This window comes from Pristis pectinata, chromosome 1 (genome assembly GCF_009764475.1).
Source record: "Pristis pectinata isolate sPriPec2 chromosome 1, sPriPec2.1.pri, whole genome shotgun sequence".
Lineage (NCBI taxonomy): Eukaryota > Metazoa > Chordata > Chondrichthyes > Rhinopristiformes > Pristidae > Pristis > Pristis pectinata.
Window position 1 is genome coordinate 85,218,926 of NC_067405.1, and position 22,665 is coordinate 85,241,590.

The 22,665-nt window shown below is 43.0% G+C and overlaps 1 protein-coding gene across 1 annotated transcript in view; it reads left to right on the forward strand.

Moving 5' to 3' along the window:
• Window positions 1-22,665, forward strand: part of sptbn5 (spectrin, beta, non-erythrocytic 5) — a 189,917-nt gene that overhangs the window by 94,684 nt on the left and 72,568 nt on the right. The window contains 10 exon segments of the mRNA XM_052012749.1: window positions 897-1,088; window positions 18,600-18,649; window positions 18,651-18,753; window positions 19,322-19,376; window positions 19,379-19,422; window positions 19,424-19,450; window positions 19,452-19,514; window positions 20,262-20,298; window positions 20,301-20,350; window positions 21,562-21,680. Coding sequence (XP_051868709.1) covers window positions 897-1,088; window positions 18,600-18,649; window positions 18,651-18,753; window positions 19,322-19,376; window positions 19,379-19,422; window positions 19,424-19,450; window positions 19,452-19,514; window positions 20,262-20,298; window positions 20,301-20,350; window positions 21,562-21,680 — 740 coding nt within the window.

The following is a 22,665-nucleotide window of genomic DNA, read 5'->3' on the forward strand; positions in this document are numbered from 1 at the left end:
GAATATGGAGTAAATATGTCAGGATCTAGTTTAACTATTTGCATAAAAGTTCAATGCAAATATGTAACGGTGGTGTATTGTTTATCCCAATGGAAATTTATTGCATGAAGCCAGTGGATATGCCATCGTGATGTCACTAGAAAAGTATTGTAGTGTTTATTACTGGACTAAAAATTCAAAGAAAGTGAGTTAAAATTCCATTGTGGCAGAATGAGAATCAGAATTCAGTTTAAAGAAAATGTGGAAATTGAAAAAGTGACAATGAAGTTGTTGTTTGTCATAAAAAACTGATCTACTGTATCCTTGCTCAGTCTAATCTAAATGGAACTCTAGATCCAAACCATTATGGTAGACTTTTAACTATTGTCTGAAGTTGATCAGTACAGTTTGCTGCTTCTGCTGTTTGAGAAAGCCTTGAGTTTTAGCAATAAGTAGCAGGCTTTCTGATGCCACTCATGTCGCTGGAGTCAATAAAGAAGAAGCAGACTTTTCATATGCCACAGAGAGTCATAGAAAATACAGCACAGAAATGGGCCCTTCAGCCCATCAAATCCATGCCAACCACCAAGCACCCATTTATACTAAGTTCATTTTATTCTTCCCACATTCTACCATTGACCTAATCACTAAGGACAATTAGGCAACCAGCTAACCTACTAACCTGCATGTCTTTGGAATGTGGGAGGAAGCCAGGAGAACCACTGAGAACCAAGGAAAACATGCAACCTCCACACAGATGGCACCCACGGTCAGGTTTGAAACCAGGTCGCCGGAGCTGAGAGGCAGCAGCTCTACTAGGTGCACCACTTGTTGCCCCACCATAATGAGGGGGTCAGGATCTGAAACATCCCCTTGACGTGCAGCATGTAGTGAGTACTATTTTGTTTTTGTTTCAGATGACGTCACTGCAGGAGCAGGCAGGCAAGCTAAAAGAAGAGAGCTTAAAGCGCGAGGATGCCAGTCACATTCAGCAGAAGCTCAATGCCATCCTGGAAAGGAGGAACCGTATTAAGGAGTTGTCACAGAGCCGTAAGAGAGACCTGAGCACTGCCCGCCTACTGGCCCAGTTCAGTCAGGACGTGACTGAGGTATGATCCTGTTTTGCAGCTTACCTCCCATACAGTGCCCCAGCCTGAGATTTCCATTGATAAGCAGCAACTATTTATTTAGACAGGGCATGGGCAGACATTCCATGAACTCTTCATTGTGTGGGTTCAGTCTAAACTTCGTTTATACTCACGTGGCACAGAAGCGGGCCCTTTGGCTCTCTAAGTCCATGCCAACCATCAACCACCCATTTACACTAATCCTACATTAAATCCACTTTTAATCTCCCGACATTCTCATGGACAGACCAAGGTCAGGATTGAGCCCGGGTCACTGGCACTGTGAGGCAGCAGCTCTACTAGCTGCGCCGCTGTGTTGCCCTTAATTCAAACTATGTTTCTTGTCCTGTCATCTGACCAGACCAGGCAATGTTTGCAGAAACACAAGAGACTGCAGATGCTGGAATCTGGAGCAACACACAAAACACTGGAGAAACTCAGCAGGTCAGGCAGCATCTGCGGAGGGAAATGGACATTTGAGGTTTCGGGTCAAGATCCTTCATCTGGACTGAAAGATAGAGAGGAGATAGCCAGTATAAAGTGGTGAGGGGAAGGGGTGTAGCAAGGGCTGGCGGGTGATAGGTGGATCCAGGTGAGGAGGGGTGATGGGCAGATGGGGGAGGGGGGAGTGGGAATAGCGACAGAGGCTGGGAGGTGATGGGTGGGGGTGACAAAGGGCTGCAGGTGATGGAATCTGACAGGAGAGGAAGGCGGAGCCTGGAATCGAGTGAGGGAGGTGGGGGGGGGGGCAGATGGGAACGGGGGGGGGAGGAGTGTGTTGGTGATGGGCAGATGGAGTGGGTGGAGGAGGGGAAAGTGACGTTGTAATGGGGGCCAGGTAGATCAGGAGAAGAGAGAAAAGGAACAGAGAGGGAGCAGTTACCAGAAGCTGGAGCAGGCCACTTGCTGCTGGCAACAAAACAAAATCCAATTGATGAGCCAAACCTAAATATTGAGCCATAATCTGCAGGGCTGTGTATCAGGAGCTGGAGCGTGGGGTTAACCTAGTCCATCATTGGCTAGCATGGACACAATGGGCCAAGTGGCCTACTACTGTGATGCAAGTTTCTATGATTGGATGAAATAAATTTACATTGATACAGAGTCCCTCACAGTATCAGGATATCCTGAAGCACTTTACAATCACTCTATCTAGTTTCCCTTAAATACATCCATGCTATTTGCCTCAACATAACTCCTTAGTAAAAGAGGTTTCTCCTGAATTCCGTATTGGATTTATTAGTGACATTTTTGTGGCTTTGGTTTTGGTGTCATTACAACTAAACTTTTAAAAATCTTAAAAGCTATCAGGTCATCGCGAAGCCTTTTTTATAAAGAAGACTGCCAGCCTCTTTAGTCTTTCTTGTCAGATATAACCTCTTGGTCACGGAAACTTTAAATTACACTTTCATGCTAGCAGTGAATTTTTTGCTGCACTGTCCTCATCACAAGCCAGGACAGCAGATTGAGAACAGATGTGGTTGCTGGATCCGGCAGCCATGGCTATTGAGCTCATTCTGGCAGCGAGTGGCAGGAGACAGCAATACCTCCAGAATGAGATCATGAGTCGGAGCGAAACAAAAGATTACTGCAGGTTGCCTGAAGGCTGCACACTGCAGTAGAACCCTGGGGATTTAAGGAACAGATATCTTTAGAAACATAGAAACATAGAAAATCTACAGCACAATTCAGGTCCTTCGGCCCACAAAGCTGTGCTGAACATGTTCCTACCCTAGAAATTACCAGGCTTACCCATAGGCCTCTATTTTACTCAGCTCCATGTGCCTATCTAACAGTCACTTGAAAGACCCTATCATATCCGCCTCCACCACCATTTCCAGCAGTCCATTCCACGCGCTCACCACTCTCTGAGTAAAAAACTTACCCCTGACATCTCCTCTATATCTACTCCCCAGCACCTTAAACCTACGTCCTCTTGTGGCCACCAATTCAGCCCTGGGGAAAAGCCTCTGACTATCTACCCTATCAATACCTCTCATCATCTTATACACCTCTATCAGTTACCCCCTCATCCTCCGTCTCTCCAAGGAGAAAAGGCCGAGTTCCCTCAACCTGCTTTCATAAGGCATGCTCCGCATTCCAGGCAGCATCCTTGTAAATCTCCTCTGCACCCTTTCTATGGCTTCCACATCCTTCCTGTAGTGAGGCGACCAGAACTGAGCACAATACTCCATGTGGGGTCTGACCAGGGACCTATACAGCTGCAACAATGCCTCTGGGCTCCTAAATTCAATTCCTCGATTGATGAAGGACAATACACTATATGTCTTCTTAACCACAGAGTCAACCTGTGCAGTCGCTTTGAGCGTCCTATCGACTCGGACCCCAGGGTCCGTCTGATCCTCCACACTGCCAAGAGTCCTACCATTAATACTATATTCCGCCAACATATTTGACTTACCAAAATGAACCACTTCACACTTACCTGGGTTGAACTGCATCTGCCACTTCTCAGCCCAATTCTGCATCCTATCTATATCCCTCTGTAACCTCTGACAGCCCTCCAAACTATCCACAACACCCCTAACCTTCGTGTCATCTGTAAACTTACTAACCCACCCCTCCACTTCCTCATCCAGGTCATTTATAAAAATCACAAAGAGTAAGGGTCCCAGTACAGATCCCTGAGGTACACCACTCGTCACCGACCTCCACTCAGAATACCACCCTTCAACAACCACCCTTTGCCTTCTGTGGGCCAGCCAGTTCTGGATCCACACTGCAATGTCCCCTTGGATCCCATGTCTCCTCACCTTCTCCATAAGCCCTGCATGGGGTACCTTATCAAACGCCTTGCTGAAATCCATATACACTATGTGCTTAGTCACATCCTCAAAAAATTCAATCAGGCTCGTAAGACAGGACCTGCCCTTGACAAAGCCATGCTGACCATTCCTAATCATATTATACCTCTCCAAATGTTCATAAATCCTGCCTCTCAGGATCTTCTCCATCAGCTTACCAACCACTGAGGTAAGACTCACTGGCCTATAATTCCCTGGGCTATCCCTACTCCCCTTCTTGAATAAGGGAACAACGTCTGCAACCCTCCAATCTTCCGGAACCTCTCCCATCTCTATCGATGATGCCAAGATCATCGTCAGAGGCTCCACAATCTCCTCTCTTGCCTCCCACAGTAACCTGGGGTACATCTCATCTGGCCCCGGTGACTTATCTAACTTGATGCTTTCCAAAAGTTCAGCACCACCTCTTTTCTAGTATCTACATGCTCAAGCTTTCCAGGCCGCTGCAAGTCCCCACTACAATCCCCCAGATCTTTTTCCATGGTGAACACTGACGTAAAGTATTCATCAAATACCTCCGCTATTTCTTCCGGATCCATACACACTTTCCCACTGCTGCACTTGATAGGCCCTATCCTTTCGCATCTCATCCTCTTACTCTTCACATACTTGTAGAACGCCTTGGGGTTTTCCTTAATCCTGCCCGCCAAGGCCTTCTCATGTCCCCTTCTGGCTCTCCTAATCTCTTTCTTAAGTTCCTTGCTTTTAGCCTTGTACTCCTCCAGATCTCTAACATTACCAAGCTCTCTGTACCTTTTGTATGCTTTTCTTTTCCTTTTGACTAGATTCATTACAGCCTTCGACACCACGGTTCCTGTATCCTATCAAGACTCCCCTGTCTCATTGGAACATGTCTATGCAGACCCCCTGAATATTTGCCACATATCTTCTGTACTTTTCCCAGAGAACATCTGTTCCCAATTTAATCTTCCAATTTCCTGCCTGAGGGCCTCATAATTCCCTTTACTCCAAGTAAACACCTTTCTAGTCTGTCTGTTCCTATCCCTCTCCAGTGCTAACGTAGAGGAGATAGAATTATGATCACTATCACCAAAATGTTCACCCACTGAGAGATCTGACACCTGACCAGGTTCATTTCCCAATATCAAATCAAGCACAGCCTCTCCTCTTGTAGGTCTATTGACATACTGTGTCAAGAACCCTTCCTGAACACACCCAACAAACTCCACCCCATCTAAAGCCATCTAAACTAAGAAAGTTCAAGTGGCATGCACACTTAATGTGATTCCCTGTATTCCCTATTGAAATCCCTTAAAGAGCATGCCCATGGCTGTACAGACAAAATCTGATGTGAACATAGTAGGTCTGATGTGCTCTGCTAAGACTGAATGTATTCATCCAACACAGAGCAAGTTTGTGTCACCAGACCAAAATAAGAATGAAAATCGGTTGGGTCTGAGCTGCACAGTCTGGAGGAAGAGATTAGAATTACTCTGATTGCTCGAAGGAATCTGAGTGCCGAGTGCATTTGCAGTGTTGGTACGCTGGCAAGTTAATTGCTCTGAGGATGGGTATTGAAATGTGATTGACTATTTGCAGAGTGAGCCAGCTCTAGGAGCAACTTACTGAATTATTTGTGCAGGCGTGTGTGTGCCTGTGTGTATATGTATGCTCATACACCCAGTATTGGTAATTGGTGTGCAGTGATGTACCCCTTGCTTTATAGGCATGGTCTGTTGGAGAAAATTTACTCAAATTTTGATTTGTCTGATAGAAAGAACAGATGGTTTAAAGGGAACAGGACTGCAGGGGTTTCCTGCTGCCTGCACATTTTTAAACTTAATCTGTTACCAGCTCAACAAATGGAAGAACTTGCAATGAATGAGAGGTGGCCTGGAACCAACAGAACCAAATATCCTGGAACTTGCTACTGTACGCAGCCAGTCCTAACCAGAGCAACTTAGCAAGACCGTGGAATGCCTCTAGTTCTCAACATCATCAACACCAAAAGCTTACCACACACATAGAGTAGATTTACGACACTGAAGAGACTGTTTGGCCCATCACGTGTCTGCTGGTCCATAAAGAGCTCCCAGCCTAATCCCATCTTCCAGCACTGGATCTGTAGTCCTACAGGTCATAGTTCATAAAGCACATATCCAAGCGTTGTTTAAATATGATGTGTGTTTCTGCCTTCACTGCACTTAAATAAGTATTCTGATTTGATCTTTTATTTATACACCTCTATTTATTACCAACAGAGGTGGACAGGAATCAAACCCAAGTCAATTGCATGGAAGTACCCTCACACTCTGCGAGTATCTCTTTCAATTCCATTCACACTTGGGCCTGCAGTTAGTTACAGACATCACTCTCCTCATCAAAGAAATACAAACCTCAACCACCCCATAGCAGAAACACAGGCCTCAGTCTCCCCATCACAGAGAAACACAGACCTCATCCTCCTCATTGCCGAAAAAATGAACCACTCCTCCTCCTCCAGAAACACAAAACTACATTTGCAATGTCCAAGGAACACTGACCCCGTTCTTTCAATAAAGGAATGCAAACCCCACTTTCACCAACATGCAGCACAGAAACAGTCCCTTTGGCCCACTATGTCTATGCCAATCATCAAGTACCTATCTCACTTGCTAGCATTTGGTTCAGAGCCTATTAAGCCTTAGTGATTCAATTGCTCGTCCAGATATTTCTTAAATGCTGCGAGTCTCTGCCTCCACCACCTTCTCAGATATTTTGTTCCAGTTTCCAACCATCGTCTGGATGAAAAATTCTTCCTCTGGTCCCCCTCTAAACCTCCTACTCCTCACCTTAAACCTATGCGCTCAGGCCTTGGATACCCATGCCATTGGGAAAAGTTTCCTACTATCTATTGCCCCTCATAATTTTGTACACTTTATCAGGTCCACCATTAGCCTTCTCCACTCCAAGGAAAACAAACCCAGCTTATCCAGTCTCTCCTCATAACTGAAACGTTCCATCCTAGGGGACATCCTGATGAATCATCTTTTCACCCTCTCCAGTGCAATCACATCACAGAGAATTAGACACTGCTCTTTTCTCCCTCTCATGTGCAACAAAGCTGCCATCATCCTCATCCCAGAAAACTTAGCAATTCTTTCCCATCATAGAAACACAGGTGAAAAGCAGAAAATGCTGGACATACTTAGTTGGTCAGGCTGCATTAACATAGTCAGACTTAAAGAAAAAAGTATACAGTTGTGCAAAAACAGGTGACAAGATTGATCAGAATATAACACACAACAATGAATCCCTAAAAGATGAGTAAGAAAGGGAAAAAAATCAGAGTGCAAGACAAAGCTAACTAAAAGAGTAAAATAGCTAATAAGAATCTCTATACAGTAAATATTTAAAAGAGAAAAGTTAAAAACTAAGCATTGGTCCTATAGAAAGTGAGACAGAAAAAAATAATAATGGGAAATAAAAAGATGACAGATGAACGTAAAGTGGTATTTTGCGTCAGTCTGCACTATGGAGGATTCAAGTAACATTTCACGAGTAGTTGTAAATCAAGTATTGGGAGAAAGGAACTCAGGAAAATTGCAATCACCAAGAAAGTAGCACCTAACAAGGTCTTGGAACCATGGGCTGACAAGTCTCCAGATACTGATGGACTTTATCTAAGGGTCTTAAATAAAGGGTCGAGCAAGATAGTAGATGCATTGGTTTTAATTTTTCAAAATTCCCTGGATTTGGGAAAAGCTCCATTAGGTTGGAAGACAGCAATCTTTATTCAACTGCTTTATTCAAAAAGGGAGGTAGACAAAGAGCAGGAAACTTCAGGTCATAGGGAAGACGTTAAAAGCTAGGAACAATAATATTACATCAAATGCTTAGAAAAATGCAAAATAGTCAAGCAAAGTCAACATTGTAGAAGAGGAATCATGTTTGACCAATTTATTGGAGCTCTTTGAAGAAGCAACATGCCGTGGATGAAGGGGAACTGATGGATGTACTATAGATTTCCAAAAGGCATTTTATATGGTGCTGCACTAATTGTTATTATGGAAAATAAAAGCTCATGGTGTAGGAGTTAACATATTGCTGTAGATAGAAGATTGGCTGCAAACAGGAAATAGAAAACCGGTGTAAATGGGTCTTTTACTGGTTGGTAAAATGCAATGAGTGATGTGCCACCAGGATGAGAACAGGGACTTCAACCTTTTCCAATTTACGTAATGACTTGGATGAAGGCACAAAGATACGGCGGTTAAATTTGCTAATGACACAAATAGGTAGGAAAATAATTTATGGAAAGGACATAAGGAGGCTACAAAGATATTGAGAGAGAGAGAGGACAAAGATCTGACAAATGGAGTGTAACATGGGAAAATGTGAAATTGGGTATTTTGACAGGAAAATTAAAAGGATGCATCTTATTTAAATAGTGAGAGGTTGCTGAGATGCAGAGGGATCCGGGTGTTTTGGTGCTTGATTCACAAAAGGCCAGTATGCAGGCATTACAAGTAATTAGGAAAGCCAACAAAATATTATTGTTTGTTGAGAGAGGAACTGAATACAAAAGTAGGAAGGTTATGCTTCAGTTTTATAGGACATAAGTGAGACCACATCTGGAGCATTTTGTATAGTATTGGTCTCCTTATTTTAAAGAAAGATGTTGCGAGCAGTTCAGAGAAGGTTTACTGGATTGATTCCTGCAACAGGCAGGTTGTCTGATGAGGAAAGATTGGATAGGAGTAGGCCTGTACCCACTCAAATTCAGAAGAGTAGAAGGGACTTGATTGAGACATATAAAATCCTGAGGGGTCGTAGTGTAATAGAGCATGGTAACAGGCCCTTCAGGCCAATTCATCCATGCCGACCAAAATGCCCCTCTAAGCTAGTCCCATTTGCCTACTTGATGGGGGAGGATGTGAGTACAATGTTTCCTCGAGGGAGAACCTTGAACTAGGGGCTAGTGTTTAAACATAAGCGCCTGCCTACTTAAGACACAAATGAGGCAAAACTTTTTCTCATGGAACATCTTTAGCCTTTGGAAGTCTCATCCTCAAAGAATGGTGGAAGCAGAGTCTTTAAGTATTTTAAGGTGGGGGTTAGATAAGCAAATGGTTGATAGACAAGAAGTTGAAGTTGCAATCAAATCACCTCATTAAATGGCGGATCAGGCTTGCCTTGGGGTGCAAATGGCCTATTTCTGCTATTTTGTCTGTTTGTATGTGCAGCATTTGCATTGGATGTTGCCTCGTATATACCAGTGGTGCTTGCTGATCGAGGTGGTGGAGCATCCTATTTCTGTCATGTATCCACACAGACTAATTACTGGATCTATCTGATGACTTGATGTGAATACTCTGTTTACACAAGTGTTTCACCAATCTACCCAAAGATTGAACCAAACAAGAATCGTTGAGCTGCCTTTTTTCCATTCAGTGAGTGGATTCAAGTTCTTCTCAAGAACAAGCCAAGTAATGAAAAACCCACAGTGTCTCTATTAGCGGGTCTGCTGATCATTTCCTGGTGGCCCTTCCAACCTTAATGGTTGTACTGAACAAATGATCCCACTCCAGGCCAATCTTCCTCCTGTGTCATTTGGCTGCCTGCCTTCTTGTCTTTCTATGGCTTTTCTCTTTCTGCCTGGTTAGTGGGCAGGATGGGGGGAGACTGCTGCCCCATTGATTACATTCCTGAATCATGATTCACCAGCAGACCTGTTCATAAATTCACCTTTCTCTTTCCAGTGCTTGGAATTTGCCTTGAAGGAAAACATCTCCTGATTTTCACAAAATTACTGAAGACTTGGGATAACCATTCAACCTTGGTTTATCAGTTTCGCATAGGTGGTGTGATCCCGTATAGTACAAACTGGCTTGTTGAGCTGAATAAGGATCTTCGAGCCTATGGATGTTTTTTCTTAAACTGGTACAAACTCAGTTAAAAATACACTCATGCATTATTCATTTCCAAGTTATTTCTGTGGAAAAAATATTATTATAACATTGTAATTACTGAAAATTGAATAACTACAGATGCTGTAAATCTGAAATAAAGCAGAAAGTATTGGAGATATTCAGCATGAGAGGCAGCATCTGGTGAAAGGTCATTGACCAGAAATGTTCTCTCTGTTTCACTCATCACTGATGCTACCTGAACTGCTGAATATTTCAAGCATTTTTTAACATTTTATAACATTGCAGTTAGCATTTGTGATGTATGATGAACATGTGTTTGTGGGTTACTGTCTGTTTTTGTGTTTTTTTATTATGAACCAGCTCTGAATGTGGTAGTAGTAGGTTTAATATACCATCCTGAACCAGTGTGTAAGGTTGGGATATTGTTCCAATGTCACCAAGCAGAGCAACAGTTTAAAATAAGAGTCTAGAGTATGACTAGGTTATTTGTCATCTCAAGCCCTTTGTGTCTTCAGTAATATCATGTCTGATCTATAGAACAATACAGCACAATACAGGCCCTTCGGCCCACCTTGTTATGCCGATCTTCAAACCACTCCTAAGACTATCTAACCCCTTCCTCCCACATATCCCTCTATCTTAAATTCCTCCATATGCTTACCTAACAATCTCTTGAACTTGACCAACGTATCAGCCTCCACCACCACCCTAGGCAGCGCATTCCATGCACCAACCACTCTCTGGGTGAAAAACCTCCCTCTGACGTCTCCCTTGAACTTCCCACCCATTACCTTAAAGCCATGCCCTCTTGTATTGAGCATTGGTGCCCTGGGAAAGAGGCACTGGCTGTCAACTCTATCTATTCCTCTTAATATTTTTGTATACCTCTATCATGTCTCCCCTCATCCTCCTTCTCTCCAATGAGTAAAGCCCTAGCTCCTTTAGTCTCTCCTCATAATCCATACTCTCTAATCCAGGCAGCATCCTGGTAAATCTCCTCTGCACCCTTTCCAACGCCTCCACATCCTTCCTATAATGAGGCGACCAGAACTGGACACAGTACTCACAGTACTCGATCCCACAATTTATGAAAGCTAACATCCCATCAGCTTTCTTAACTACCCTATCCACCTGTGTGGCAACTTTGAGTGATCTGTGGATATGAACCCCCAGATCCCTCTGCTCCTCTACACTGCCCAGAATCCTGCCATTTACCTTGTATTCCGCCTTGACATAGCTCCATACACCACCTTTCTCTCAAATTCCTTAATATCTTTAGTTAACAAGAACTGTCAATTTCAGGTTTTAAATTACCCTGGCACCAATTATCATTTGTAGTAGTGTTCTGAATTTTTACCTCTCTCTATATTCAGAAATGTTCCCTAGCACCAATCCTGAGAGACCTGGTTCTAATTTTAAGCAACATCCCCAAACAGCAGCAATGGTCTCTTCTCTCTACACTACCATTTTTCCTTAACATTTTGAAAACTTCAATTGAATTACCCATCAGCTTTCTAAATTCCAAGGAGTTTATTTCTTGTTTATGTGATCTCTCCTCTTAATTTAACCATGCATCACTCCCTCTACAACCAATATACCACTTCTGAGATGTGGTTTCCAGAACAATTCACAGTACTGCAGGTATGGCCTAACCAGGGGTATATATACAGCTATAGAATAACTTCTTCATTCTTTAGATATAAAGGCTAACATTCTGTTAGTTTTAAGTCCTGGAACCTGATAATTTAGTAGTCTATGTACCTGGACCCACAAAGCTCTTCAAGCCTCCACTGCTATTAGATTTTAACTACTAGGAGAGTGCACTGTTTTATCCTTTTCTTTCAGGTCTGACCTGATGTGGGGTAAAACTGACATTTGAACAAATTAGATTATTGTAATGGGGTTAATATCTCCAACCTGGCAGGGGTATGGTATGTTATTTATAGAGGATAAATATCTCTCGGTGAGGCAGGAATAGAGATCCTATATGGGGGTAACTGTCACTAGGCAGGAATATGAGAGGGGTATTATGAGGAGGAAAATGTTAATAGCCTAGACAGGGTATACAGATAACTAATATGCTATAGCAGGGCAAACATCATGGGATAGAGTTGTAGGGAAGGGTTTTTGAATGGGATAAATGACCTGAACGGTAATTTTTCTTTCATTGGAATAACTCCCAAGTGTGAGGTAGTGTTGTTGAAAGAACTAGCAGTGCAGCATTAAAAACAGCTGCATTCACACAGCAACAGTCAAGCTTTGCTTGGAGCCTTAGGAACAAATTACTGATCCTGTGCTTCCTGATGTGGAAAACAGCAGCATTAGTTTCAGTAGCAGATAGCTTAGCTCTGATCCCAGTAATGGCCCAGGTTGGCTTTTTCCATTTGCTCACAGCAGTGGCATGGCTTTTAGTCTCAAACAAAATTGCAGACTGTGCTTCCAACTGCACAGGTCTGTATCCAACACTCATACTGTTTCCATGAGTGTCATGGGTAGGTAGTGCTCCCTTACACCTCTTATCTATTCTCAGGCTGAACCTGTCCAAGTAGGGTAAGACGAGACTCACAGAGCAGCACAACTTTTATTAAAACTAAGTAAACATTACAACTAGTACAATATAAAGCAATAGAGATAATATAACAAAAAGTTTTAAAGAAACTACAAAGGAATTAAACAATATAAGAGACACAAGAACCTGCAGATGCTGGAATATGGAGCAAAAAACAAATTGTTGGAGGAATTCAGCAGGTCAGGCAGCATCTGTGGAGGGAAATGGACAGTCAACGTTTTGGGTCAAGACCCTTCATCTGGATGCTAAATCATATAGGATTGTATGCTATGAAATACTACAACAAAATACTGCCCATGATGTAGTCTTTATACTTTTATGACCTTACACAGCTTTTAGTTCTTAACAGTACTTGTAACTTCCATCCCCATGTAATTATCTCAAACACTATCGCTAAAAGCTCATGCATACAAAGTCGCCAAGAGTAGTGGGAAACTGGAAGATTGGGAAAACTTTAGAAAGCAACAAAAAACCACTAAGCAAGCAATAAGGAAAGGGAAGATAGATTATGAAAGTAAACTAGCACAAAATATAAAAACAGATAGTAAAAGTTTTTATAACTATATAAAGCGGAAAAGGGTGGCTAAAGTGAACGTAGGTCCCTTGGAAGATGAGAAGGGGGAATTAATGTGGAAATGGTCAAGGCCTTAAATGACTATTTTGCGTCGGTCTTCATGGTGGACGATGCATGTAACATGCTAAAGAGAGATGTTATGGATGCGATGGGAGGTGAGGACCTCGATACAATTGCTGTCACTAAAGAGGTAGTGATGAGCAAAATAGTGGGCCTAAAGGTAGACAAGTCCCCTGGTCCTGATGGGATACATCCCCGGGTACTGAAAAGAAATGACGGATTTATGGTAGAGGCATTTGTGATAATTTACCAAAAATTCTCTGAACTCTGGGCAGGTCCCGGCGGATTGGAAGACAGCGAATGTCACACCATTGTTTAAAAAAGGATGTAGGCAAAAGCCAGGTAACTATAGGCCAGTTAGCTTAACATCTGTAGTCGGGAAAATGCTTGAAGCTATCATTAAGGAAGAAATAGCAAGACATCTAGATAGAAGTGGTTCCATCAGGCAGACGCAGCATGGATTCAGGAAGGGCAGGTCCTGTTTGACAAACTTACTGGAATTCTTTGAGGATATATGAGCGCAGTGGATAGAGGGGAAACAGGGTGAATGTTATATACTTTGGATTTCCAGAGGCATTCAGTGATGTGCCGCATAAAAGGCTTATCTATAAGATCAGGATGCATGAGTTGGGGATAATGTATAAGCATGGATAGAGGATTGGTTAACTAATATAAGGCAGAGAGTTGGAATAATGGGTGTTTCTCTGGCTGGCAATCTGTGGTGAATGGGGTGCTGTAGGGGTCGGTGCTGGGCCCACAACAGTTCACTGTATACATTTAATTATTTGGAAGAGGGGACCAAGTGTAGCATATCTAAGTTTGCTGATGACACTAAATTGAGTGGAAAAGCAAACTGTGTAGAGAATGTGGAGAGTCTGCAGAGAGATATAGATAGGTTAAGTGAGTGGGCAAAGGTCTGGAAATGGAGTTCAATGTTGGTAAATGTGAAGGTCATCCACTTTGGAAGGAAAAATAGAAGATCAGACCATTATTTAAAATGGTGAAAGATTGCAGCACTTGGGAGTGCTTGCACATGAATCGCAAAAGGTTGGTTTACAGATGCAACATGCTATCATGAAGGCAAATGGAATGTTGGCCTTCATTGCTAGAGGGATTGAATTTAAGAGCAGGGAGGTTAGGCTGCAACTGTACGGGTACTGGTGAGGCCACACCTGGAGTTCTGCATGCAGTTCTGGTCTCCTTACTTGAGAAAAGATGTACTGGCTTTGGAGGCAGTGCAGAGGAAGTTCACCAGGTTGATTTCGGAGATGAAAGGGTTAGCCTATGGGAGAGGTTGAGTCACCTGGGACTATACTCGCTGGAATTCAGAAGAATGAGAGGGGATCTTATAGAAATATATAAAATTATGAAAGGGATAGATAAGATAGAGGCAAGGAAGTTGTTTCCCCCTGGTAGGTGAGACTAGAACTAGGGGATGTAGCCTCAAGATTCAGGGGCATAGATTTAGGATGGAGGTGAGGAGGAACTGCTTTTCCCAGAGAGTAGTGAATCTGTGGAATTCTATGCCCAGGGAAGCAGTAGAGGCTACCTCATTAAATATATTAAAGATACAGTTAAATACATTTTTGCATAGTGGGGGAATTAAGGGTTATGGGGAAAAGGCAGGTAGGTGGTGTTGAGTCCATGGCTAGATCAGCCATGATCTTATTGAATGGTGGAGCATGCTCAACGGGCCAGGTGGCCTACTCCTGCTCCTATTTCTTATGTTCTTATATTCTAACCCTGGTTCTGAACACAACTCACCCCAGTGATCCACTGAAGGAGTCTGCCCTTGTTTGCTCGGGTTATCAGATCTATCTGCAATTCTGCTTCAAGTTGCCAATGTTAAAACCTGAACACCCACTCAGGCTTTATATAATACAAAAGAATCTTGAATGTGACAATTGATTGATACATGTCCCTCCCCTCTGATTGTCCCTCCTGTGTCCTTGTAAGTCCATGCATTGTTTGATCATCATGTTCAGGGAACAGTTATTTTGACAGGGAAGAACTCTGAACTTAACACCTTGTAATGTTCCTTCTCTAATGAAGTTCTGCAATGTCATACCACGGAAGCTCTGTGGAGAACCCAGATATGTAAATTGTACCCTTAGGTTAATGTTGTTTTGTGATTTAAAATGAACTACTTTTCTCACAGATTCTTCAGCTCTTGGCCAGTTCTAAAAGTTGCTTCAAAAGGTCCCATGGTCCATCATAGGTTTCTGGGATAGAGATTTTGCTCAAGTTTCAATCCTAGTTCATTGTTGGTTAATAAGGAATTAAATGTGTTTCTTGATGCATGATTTTTAGCTGTGCATGTCTCTGCACTTTAAGTGGACTTGCAACTATTGGTACAATCCTTGTCCCAAGTGAGTAGATGTGGATCTAAGGTTGTTTTGGGCTGGAGGACATGATCTACTCTTATCCCTTACTGCAAAATGTGACTTCTTTTCTTTTGTGGCAGTAGACATACCCAGAACCCCCATCCCCCAACCCTTGGATTTACCTGTAGTTTCTCAGTGGTACTCTGGGGCTCTGGTGACATGCATGAATTCCAAGGTTCTGTAAATAATCACTTGATATACTGTCTTTGTTTTAACTTCTCCCCTGTTTGCTCCTCTTCTGCCTTGGAGGTAAACACCCAGTCAAACAAACATGCCATCAATTCACCTCACAAAAACTGCTCAGTGGCAGCCTCAGACAGAGGTGTAGTTACCCACCCCCACACCCCTCCCGCTGACAAACCATGACAGAATAAAAGTAGCCATCCCTCTCCTCTTACCTTCATTTGAGACAAGAGCCTTCGGTGAAATGAAGAGTGATGATATTGACTGAATCATTGACACTCTCTGGAGTAATACTTCTGACTGTAAAGGGTTTATCTTTCACTCTTAAGTATTTTGAAATAAATTTTGAAAGACCTGAGGATGCCCTCATTTGAAATTCATCATCATACAGCACAGAAGCAGACCCTTCAACCCACTGAATATGTGCCGACAATCAATCCGTAGTTTACTCTAATCCTATACTAATCCCATTTTATTCTTCACACATTCCCATCAGCTTCCCCAGGAAGCTGGGCCAAGGGTGCATTGAGCTCTCGGCTGAATGATGATGGCAAAATCAACTTCGAGCAGATTACTTACATAATTGGCTGTAAAGCACTTGGGAATCCTGAAATATTGAGAAATGCTGTAAAGTGCGAGACTTTTCCGTTATCAAAGCACTATCTTTATTTGACAAACACTTGCCTCACCATCTGTTAACTCGCTTTCCATTTTATTGGTGGGTACTACTGTTAAGTTGTTCCTGCATCATGGCCTTTCTATATTGTAGACCCTTGCCCATCCTCTGTTCAATTAAGAGATCTCATCATTATCTGCATGACAGTGAGAAACTGTCAGGGGAGGGTATCATAAGATCATAAAGTTGAGTTAATGAACAACAAGTTTTCAAACACATGACCCAGGGCATTTTAGTGGACAACTAATTTTGATTATTGAGGTGATATGCCAAAACCCACAGTGCAGTGCATTATTGGTTTGGGAAGAGAGGGGATGAAGGCAAGACAGAATCATTAACTGGTTATCATGAATTATAGGTGTCCTATATATTGTAAAGAAAAAATTGAGAGTCCTGCATTCATGTTGTTCATTTCACAACTCCAGGACCTCTGAAAGCCATTGAGATACTTTTGTAATGTGGGAAATGTAAGGGCCAATTTTTACACTCCCAAGTCCCAAAATCACCTTCAAATAATGGCTAGATCATCTGTTTTAGTGATGTTGGTTGTTGATGAATAGATGTTGCCAGGAGGATGCCTTGCTGTTCATTGAACAGTGTAGTGAGAGTGTCTACATAAAACAGCTTCAGCTCATTGGCTTCTGAACCCTCAACCATGTCCTTGTCACCTCAAGACACAAGTAATATAAATGCTCTTCTTGCTGGTGACCCGTTTCCCTTCCTCAATAAATTTCAGCCTATTCAAGTCTATTCTGCCCGTATCCTAATGTACCCAATCACTCATCACCATTGCTCTACATTGACTCCAAGTCCAGCAATGCCAACAGTTTTAAAATTCTCAGCTTTGTTTTCAGATCCCTCTGAGGCCTTGCTGCATCGTATCTCTGCCCCGCCCCTCCTCCAGCTCTGTCACCCTCTGAGATCTCTGCATTTCAGCAGCTCTGGCTTGATTTCTTTTTCCTCTCATTGGTGACCACATCAGCTAGGACAAAGCTCTGGGCTTAACATTCTTTCACACAAAGAGTTTTAGCCATCTGTCTATTCATTTCATTTGATCATTATGGCACGGGAGGAGGCCATTCCCTGAATCTCAGCAGGGCAATGCAATCCGCCCCATTCCCCTGCTTTTTCATCAAAACCCGAGCAAATTATTTTCCATTGTGCCCATCCAATTGTGTCCAGAAAATCCTGAATGAATCTGCTTTCATCACCTTGTAGGATGCGTATTCTAGAGTTAACTCTCTGCAGCCTAATAAGAAGTTTCTCCTCGTACTCCCCCCCCCCCACCTACTCTAATTTCTGGCCACACTTTGAAATTGCAGTCCACTAAGGCTTGAACCATTTGCTAATGGGAGGAAACTTTTCTCTATTACTCAGTCTAAACCTGTCATGATCTTTAACATCTCTATCAAGGTCCTTTAGTCTAAGGAGAATAACCCCAGTTTAACCTAGTCTAAACTGATAATCCAAGCTCCTGTTCCTGAACCATTAATCTTTTCTGCATTCTCTCTAGGCTTTCACATCTTCCCTATAATGTTATGAGCAGAACTGAATGCAGTACTTCAGTTGCAGACTAAACCTGATTTAACTGAGACACAAAAGACTGCAGATGCTGGGATCTGGAGTGAAAAACAAGCTGCTGGAGAAACTCAGTGGGCCAGGCAGCATCTGTGGAGGCAAAGGGATAGTCGCCATTTGGGTCAAGATCTTGCATTAGGACTGAGAGTGTAAAGGGGAGATAGCCAGTCTCTGTCGCTATCTCCACCCCTCCCACCACCCACCCCCACATGGCCCCATCTGCCCATTAGTCTCTCCTTACCTGGAGCCACCATATTGCTCACCCCTCCCTCTCACTTCTCTGTACTGGCTATCTTCCCTCTACACTCTCAGTTGCGATGCAGGGTCTTGACCCATAACGTCAACAATCCCTTTGTCTCCACAGATGCTGCCTGACCCGCTGAGTTCCTCCAGCAGTTTGTGTTTTATTTTGCAACCGGATTTAATTGATACTTTGAAGCATTTTAGGATATTTTGCTACATTAAAGTCCTTATTGACGTTGAAGTAACTTAGCTGATTTTATTGATGGGTAAAGTTAAAAAGGCAGGGGTGAGTTCAGGACAAGCATCAGATAGAGAAGGGAAAGGCCAGAGAAATGCAGTTGAATCTTGAACTAAATTGATCACAGCATTCAAATTTTGGTGTATAATTACTAAAAGAAAAGGTGTAAATAGGAGAGAGCACAGTAAAGGAGGAGAGTGTAACGTCAGCCCAGAGAATTCCCACAATTGTATAAGGATCCACCTCCTGCTCTGGCCCTACCACTTCAATCTGTTTTTGTTTGCTTTTAGGAGGAGGGCTGGATCACCGAAAGGATGCAGAAGTTAAAGGACACCTCCACAGACACTCAGTGACCTGCATGGCAAACTGAAGCTGTTGCAGAAACACCAGGCCTTTGAGGCTGAAATCATGGCCCATCAGGCCATTATTAACCATGTTACTGAGGTCAGGATTTTCTTCCTTCATCCATATTTGCTTGTGTGACACCCTCCATCTTAACCGAACACTTCTAGCTCAGTCAGTGTCACTCATTGTTAGGCCTTGTACCCAATCCTCAGTCATGATTGCAGCTGTTTCCCAACTGATGCTGCAAGGGGCAGCAGGTCTGTCTCAATTCTGACAAGGAGAAGCAGCCCAATATAGGGCAAGTAAATTCCATCAGCTGCTGCATACTTCTTCTCCACCTACAGCCTGCAAGATTTCTCCATCCTTGGTGTTTATCAGGGATGCGATGTAATCTCTGCAATTTCTGCAATTGTACTTCTGTATATTTCCCATGTTTGGCTTCTAGTACAGAGACCTTCCTATTCATATTATCTATGGCTGAATGGATAGCCCCCTAGTCTCTGAATCAGAAGATTGTGGGTTCTAGTTCCTAGTCCTGAGACTTGGGTTTTGACTCGGTACTTACCCCGTATTCGTGGTACTTCCTATGGTGTTTGTCACTGATGTTTTTATGTAACTTTGAGGGCATTCCCCTAAACTGTGCACCTTGTATTTTGCACCAATAAAGATAGGTGAATTGCTACTATCCGGACATCATCCTAAATCCAGCGAAATCCGCCGTAGTATGAGGCAGCTCCTGAACATTGGGAGCAACTGAAGGTAGCAGTGGGCTGCACGTGGCAAAATGTTGGAGGAAAAACCGGGATTTCCTGGAATTCCTGCAAAAAGTCGAACAAGTTGAAGCGTGGATCAGAGAAAAGGTAGGGGTGGTGGGAATTCATCGTAACTTTTAGTCCTTCAGCTCTCTGAGGTGGATTCATAGTAATTCTTGGGTGGAAACCAGTCTCACAGAAGCACCGTCTTTATGGTGCCCACAAATTCTTGAGAATCACAAACTTAGTCCTTAAGTTAGATATACTTAACTGGTATAGTTGTAACTGGCTAACCAGGGCTCTGGGCAAACATCCCACTATTAAGCATTCATTGTTACTGTATTTTTAAATAGATTTGCTACACACTTGCCTCTTGGTTCTCATCTAAATTTTTTTTAATACAGTTGATTGTATTATGGCTCTATATGCAGAAAATTGGTCAGAAACTAATAGTAATTTATCCTGGGGAGAACCTGTGACAGTGACTAAAATGCAACATTGCAGTGAGGAGAAATGAAAGAACCAAAGAAGAGTTACTTTTCGTTCACTTATGAGCCCTTGACTGTATAATTAACATCCTGGGTGGACCACTTACCCACTCAGCTTTCAGGAGGAGCTAAATGGAACTGTCCCAACTTGTGATCATCCCACTTCTGACTCAGTTGTGATAGAAAATGCATTCATTCACTGAACAAAAAGCTTAATAAACTATAAAAAGAGCAGAAAAATGCTGGAAATACTCACAGATCAGGCAGCATCTGTGCATAGATATGCAGAGTTTAATTTTGCAGGCCAATGACACTTCATCAGAACTACATTTGTCATTCCATTGTGTTTCTTTTTATCTGCTAACAGGAGGTGATGATCAGTGTGGGTGATGTTGGCAAGGACTATGACATTGCTTACAGCTGCAGAAAAAGCTCAACAAGTTTCATGGAACAGGGGTAGGTACAGGCTTCAGAGCATCATTTTATAGCAGGTGTACCACTCATCTGTATATTGAATGTTATCAACTGGTAAGAAGCGACACAGTGGGTGCAGCAGTTGGCTGACTCACAGGTCCAGGGAGCTGGATTCATCCTGACCATGGAGACAATCCATGTGGAGATTGCACTGTCTCCCTGTGACTGCATGGGCTTCTTTCCACACCTGGTAGGTTAATTAGCTGTTGTAAAATTATCTTGTAACATGAGTGTAAAAAAAAATTGAAAGGAAGACAATTAGCATGTGAGAGAGAAGTTGTAGGGCTACAGGAAATGGGACTGAGTGGGATTCACACAAAAAGCGCTGGAGGAACTCAGCAGGTCAGGCAGCATCTATGGAGGGAAATGGACAGTTGCCGTTTCGGGTCAAGACTGGAAAGAAAGAGGGGAGATAAAAAGAAGAGAGGACTGATGGGATTGCTCTTTTGAGAACCAGCATGGACTCTTCCTGTGTCAAGTATTCCATTCAGAAACTTGGGCCAATTCGTCCACAGCAGGATAATGGAAATCAATGTTCAGTAGTTTTCTGCCTGCTGCACCACCAATCAGCACTGAACATACCTTAGGCATAGGACTGGATACAAAGTAAATCTCTCACTATGATGCCCCATCAAACTCTACATTGTCCCACAGAAGGTAATACCTCTATTTCAGCTGCTGTGAACCAGGTACCAATGGGTAATGTGCATTTGAGTTAGTGATGTCTTCTTGGAGAGAAGCTGACCTATGTATTCCTCAGTAATTTTTTACTTCTGGACAGTTAGCTGAAGATGTGGGATGCAGGTACACTGATGATTAGAGCAGCCAGGGTTCAGTGAGACACAAAACCAGTCATTTGTTTCACTGAGTGCTCTGCCTGAGTTGTGTCCTCTGGGAGAGGGCAGCTGGTGGTAGTAGTCAGCGTGGCAGAGTCTGCCTAAGTGGGAGTGAGTGAGTAGATCATTGGAAGTGTAACTTGGATGTACTTTATGCAGTTTAAAGCAGTTGCCTTCTAACTGGAGGTATTGCAAAATACCTTATTTTTTTCCTGTCCTCCTGAAAAATAGAATAGAAAAAATATCCAGGAACTCGGCGTCATGGATATTTCTTTACAAATGACCCATGTAATAGAATGGTTCTTTTGATATTCCAGTAATGCCTGAATATTGACCCAAGTCTGTGATCTTCCATAGGACATGACAGTGGACGATGCTCACATCAGGACCATCAATAACCTGGCCAGCCAGCTGGAGAGGCAGAATAAAGATGACGTTCCAATCGTTCTCCGACGCAGGCAGCAGTTGAATGAAAGGTTGCCCTGCCCCCATTCACATTCCTTTTGCAAACAAGCTGCCAGAGCCTGCCTCAATGCTTCCCAGCAAAGCCAGCCATCACCTTGCAACACACCCATGAGGATTCCACTTCACGTTGTTTGTGCTGAGCTACCATTTGGACTGTTGCAATAGCAACTTTGGTTGACCTTAATTAGGGTGGGATTGTAGTGGAAGGGACTAGACAGGAGCCCTGTTCCTAATTGCAATCCAGTAATCAGCACTGGAAAGCAATTGCATGTGGATATTGGGTGAGGACCAGGTGTGGTTCCCTCTACCAATCATATATGATCAAGCTGAAACATCCCAGTTCAGAAACCTGATTTTGAACCTCTAAATTTTCTAACCCTAGAGTAAGACATAAGAATGAAGAGTAGGAGCAGGCATTTGGCCCTGCCATTCAATAACATTATGGCTAATCTGATCTTGGCCTCAAGTGCCCCTTTCTTTCTTGCTTGATTCCAGGGGATTTCCTCACAGTTTCATAATCAGAGAATTTTTTTCAGAAAGCAGACTTGGCAATTGGCTGGGCAGATGTCATCTATCCCAGTGTATAGTGACTCACTAGATGGGCAAAGTTTCTCTCTGCCAAAGTTGGGCAAGTGTATGCAAATGAGACAGGAATGGGAAGCTAGAGACCATACGATCATATTTCACATTGTTAACACTTTCTGAGCGGGTGGGGGGGGGGCTTGAATGGACCCCACCTACCCACAGCAGGCAGTGCAGAGGTTCACCAAGGTGATTCCTGGGATGAAGGGGTTATTTTACAAGGGGACATTGAGCAGTTTAGACCCATGCAGTTTAGAAAGGATTAGACATGACCTTGTTGAGATGAAGGGCTTTGGCAGGGTAGATGCAGTGAGGATGTTTTCACTGGTGGGGAAAGTCTAGACAGTGGCATGGGCTCAGGTTTTCATAAAGAGCAGTGAATCTTTTGAATTCTCCTCCCCAGAGGACACTGGA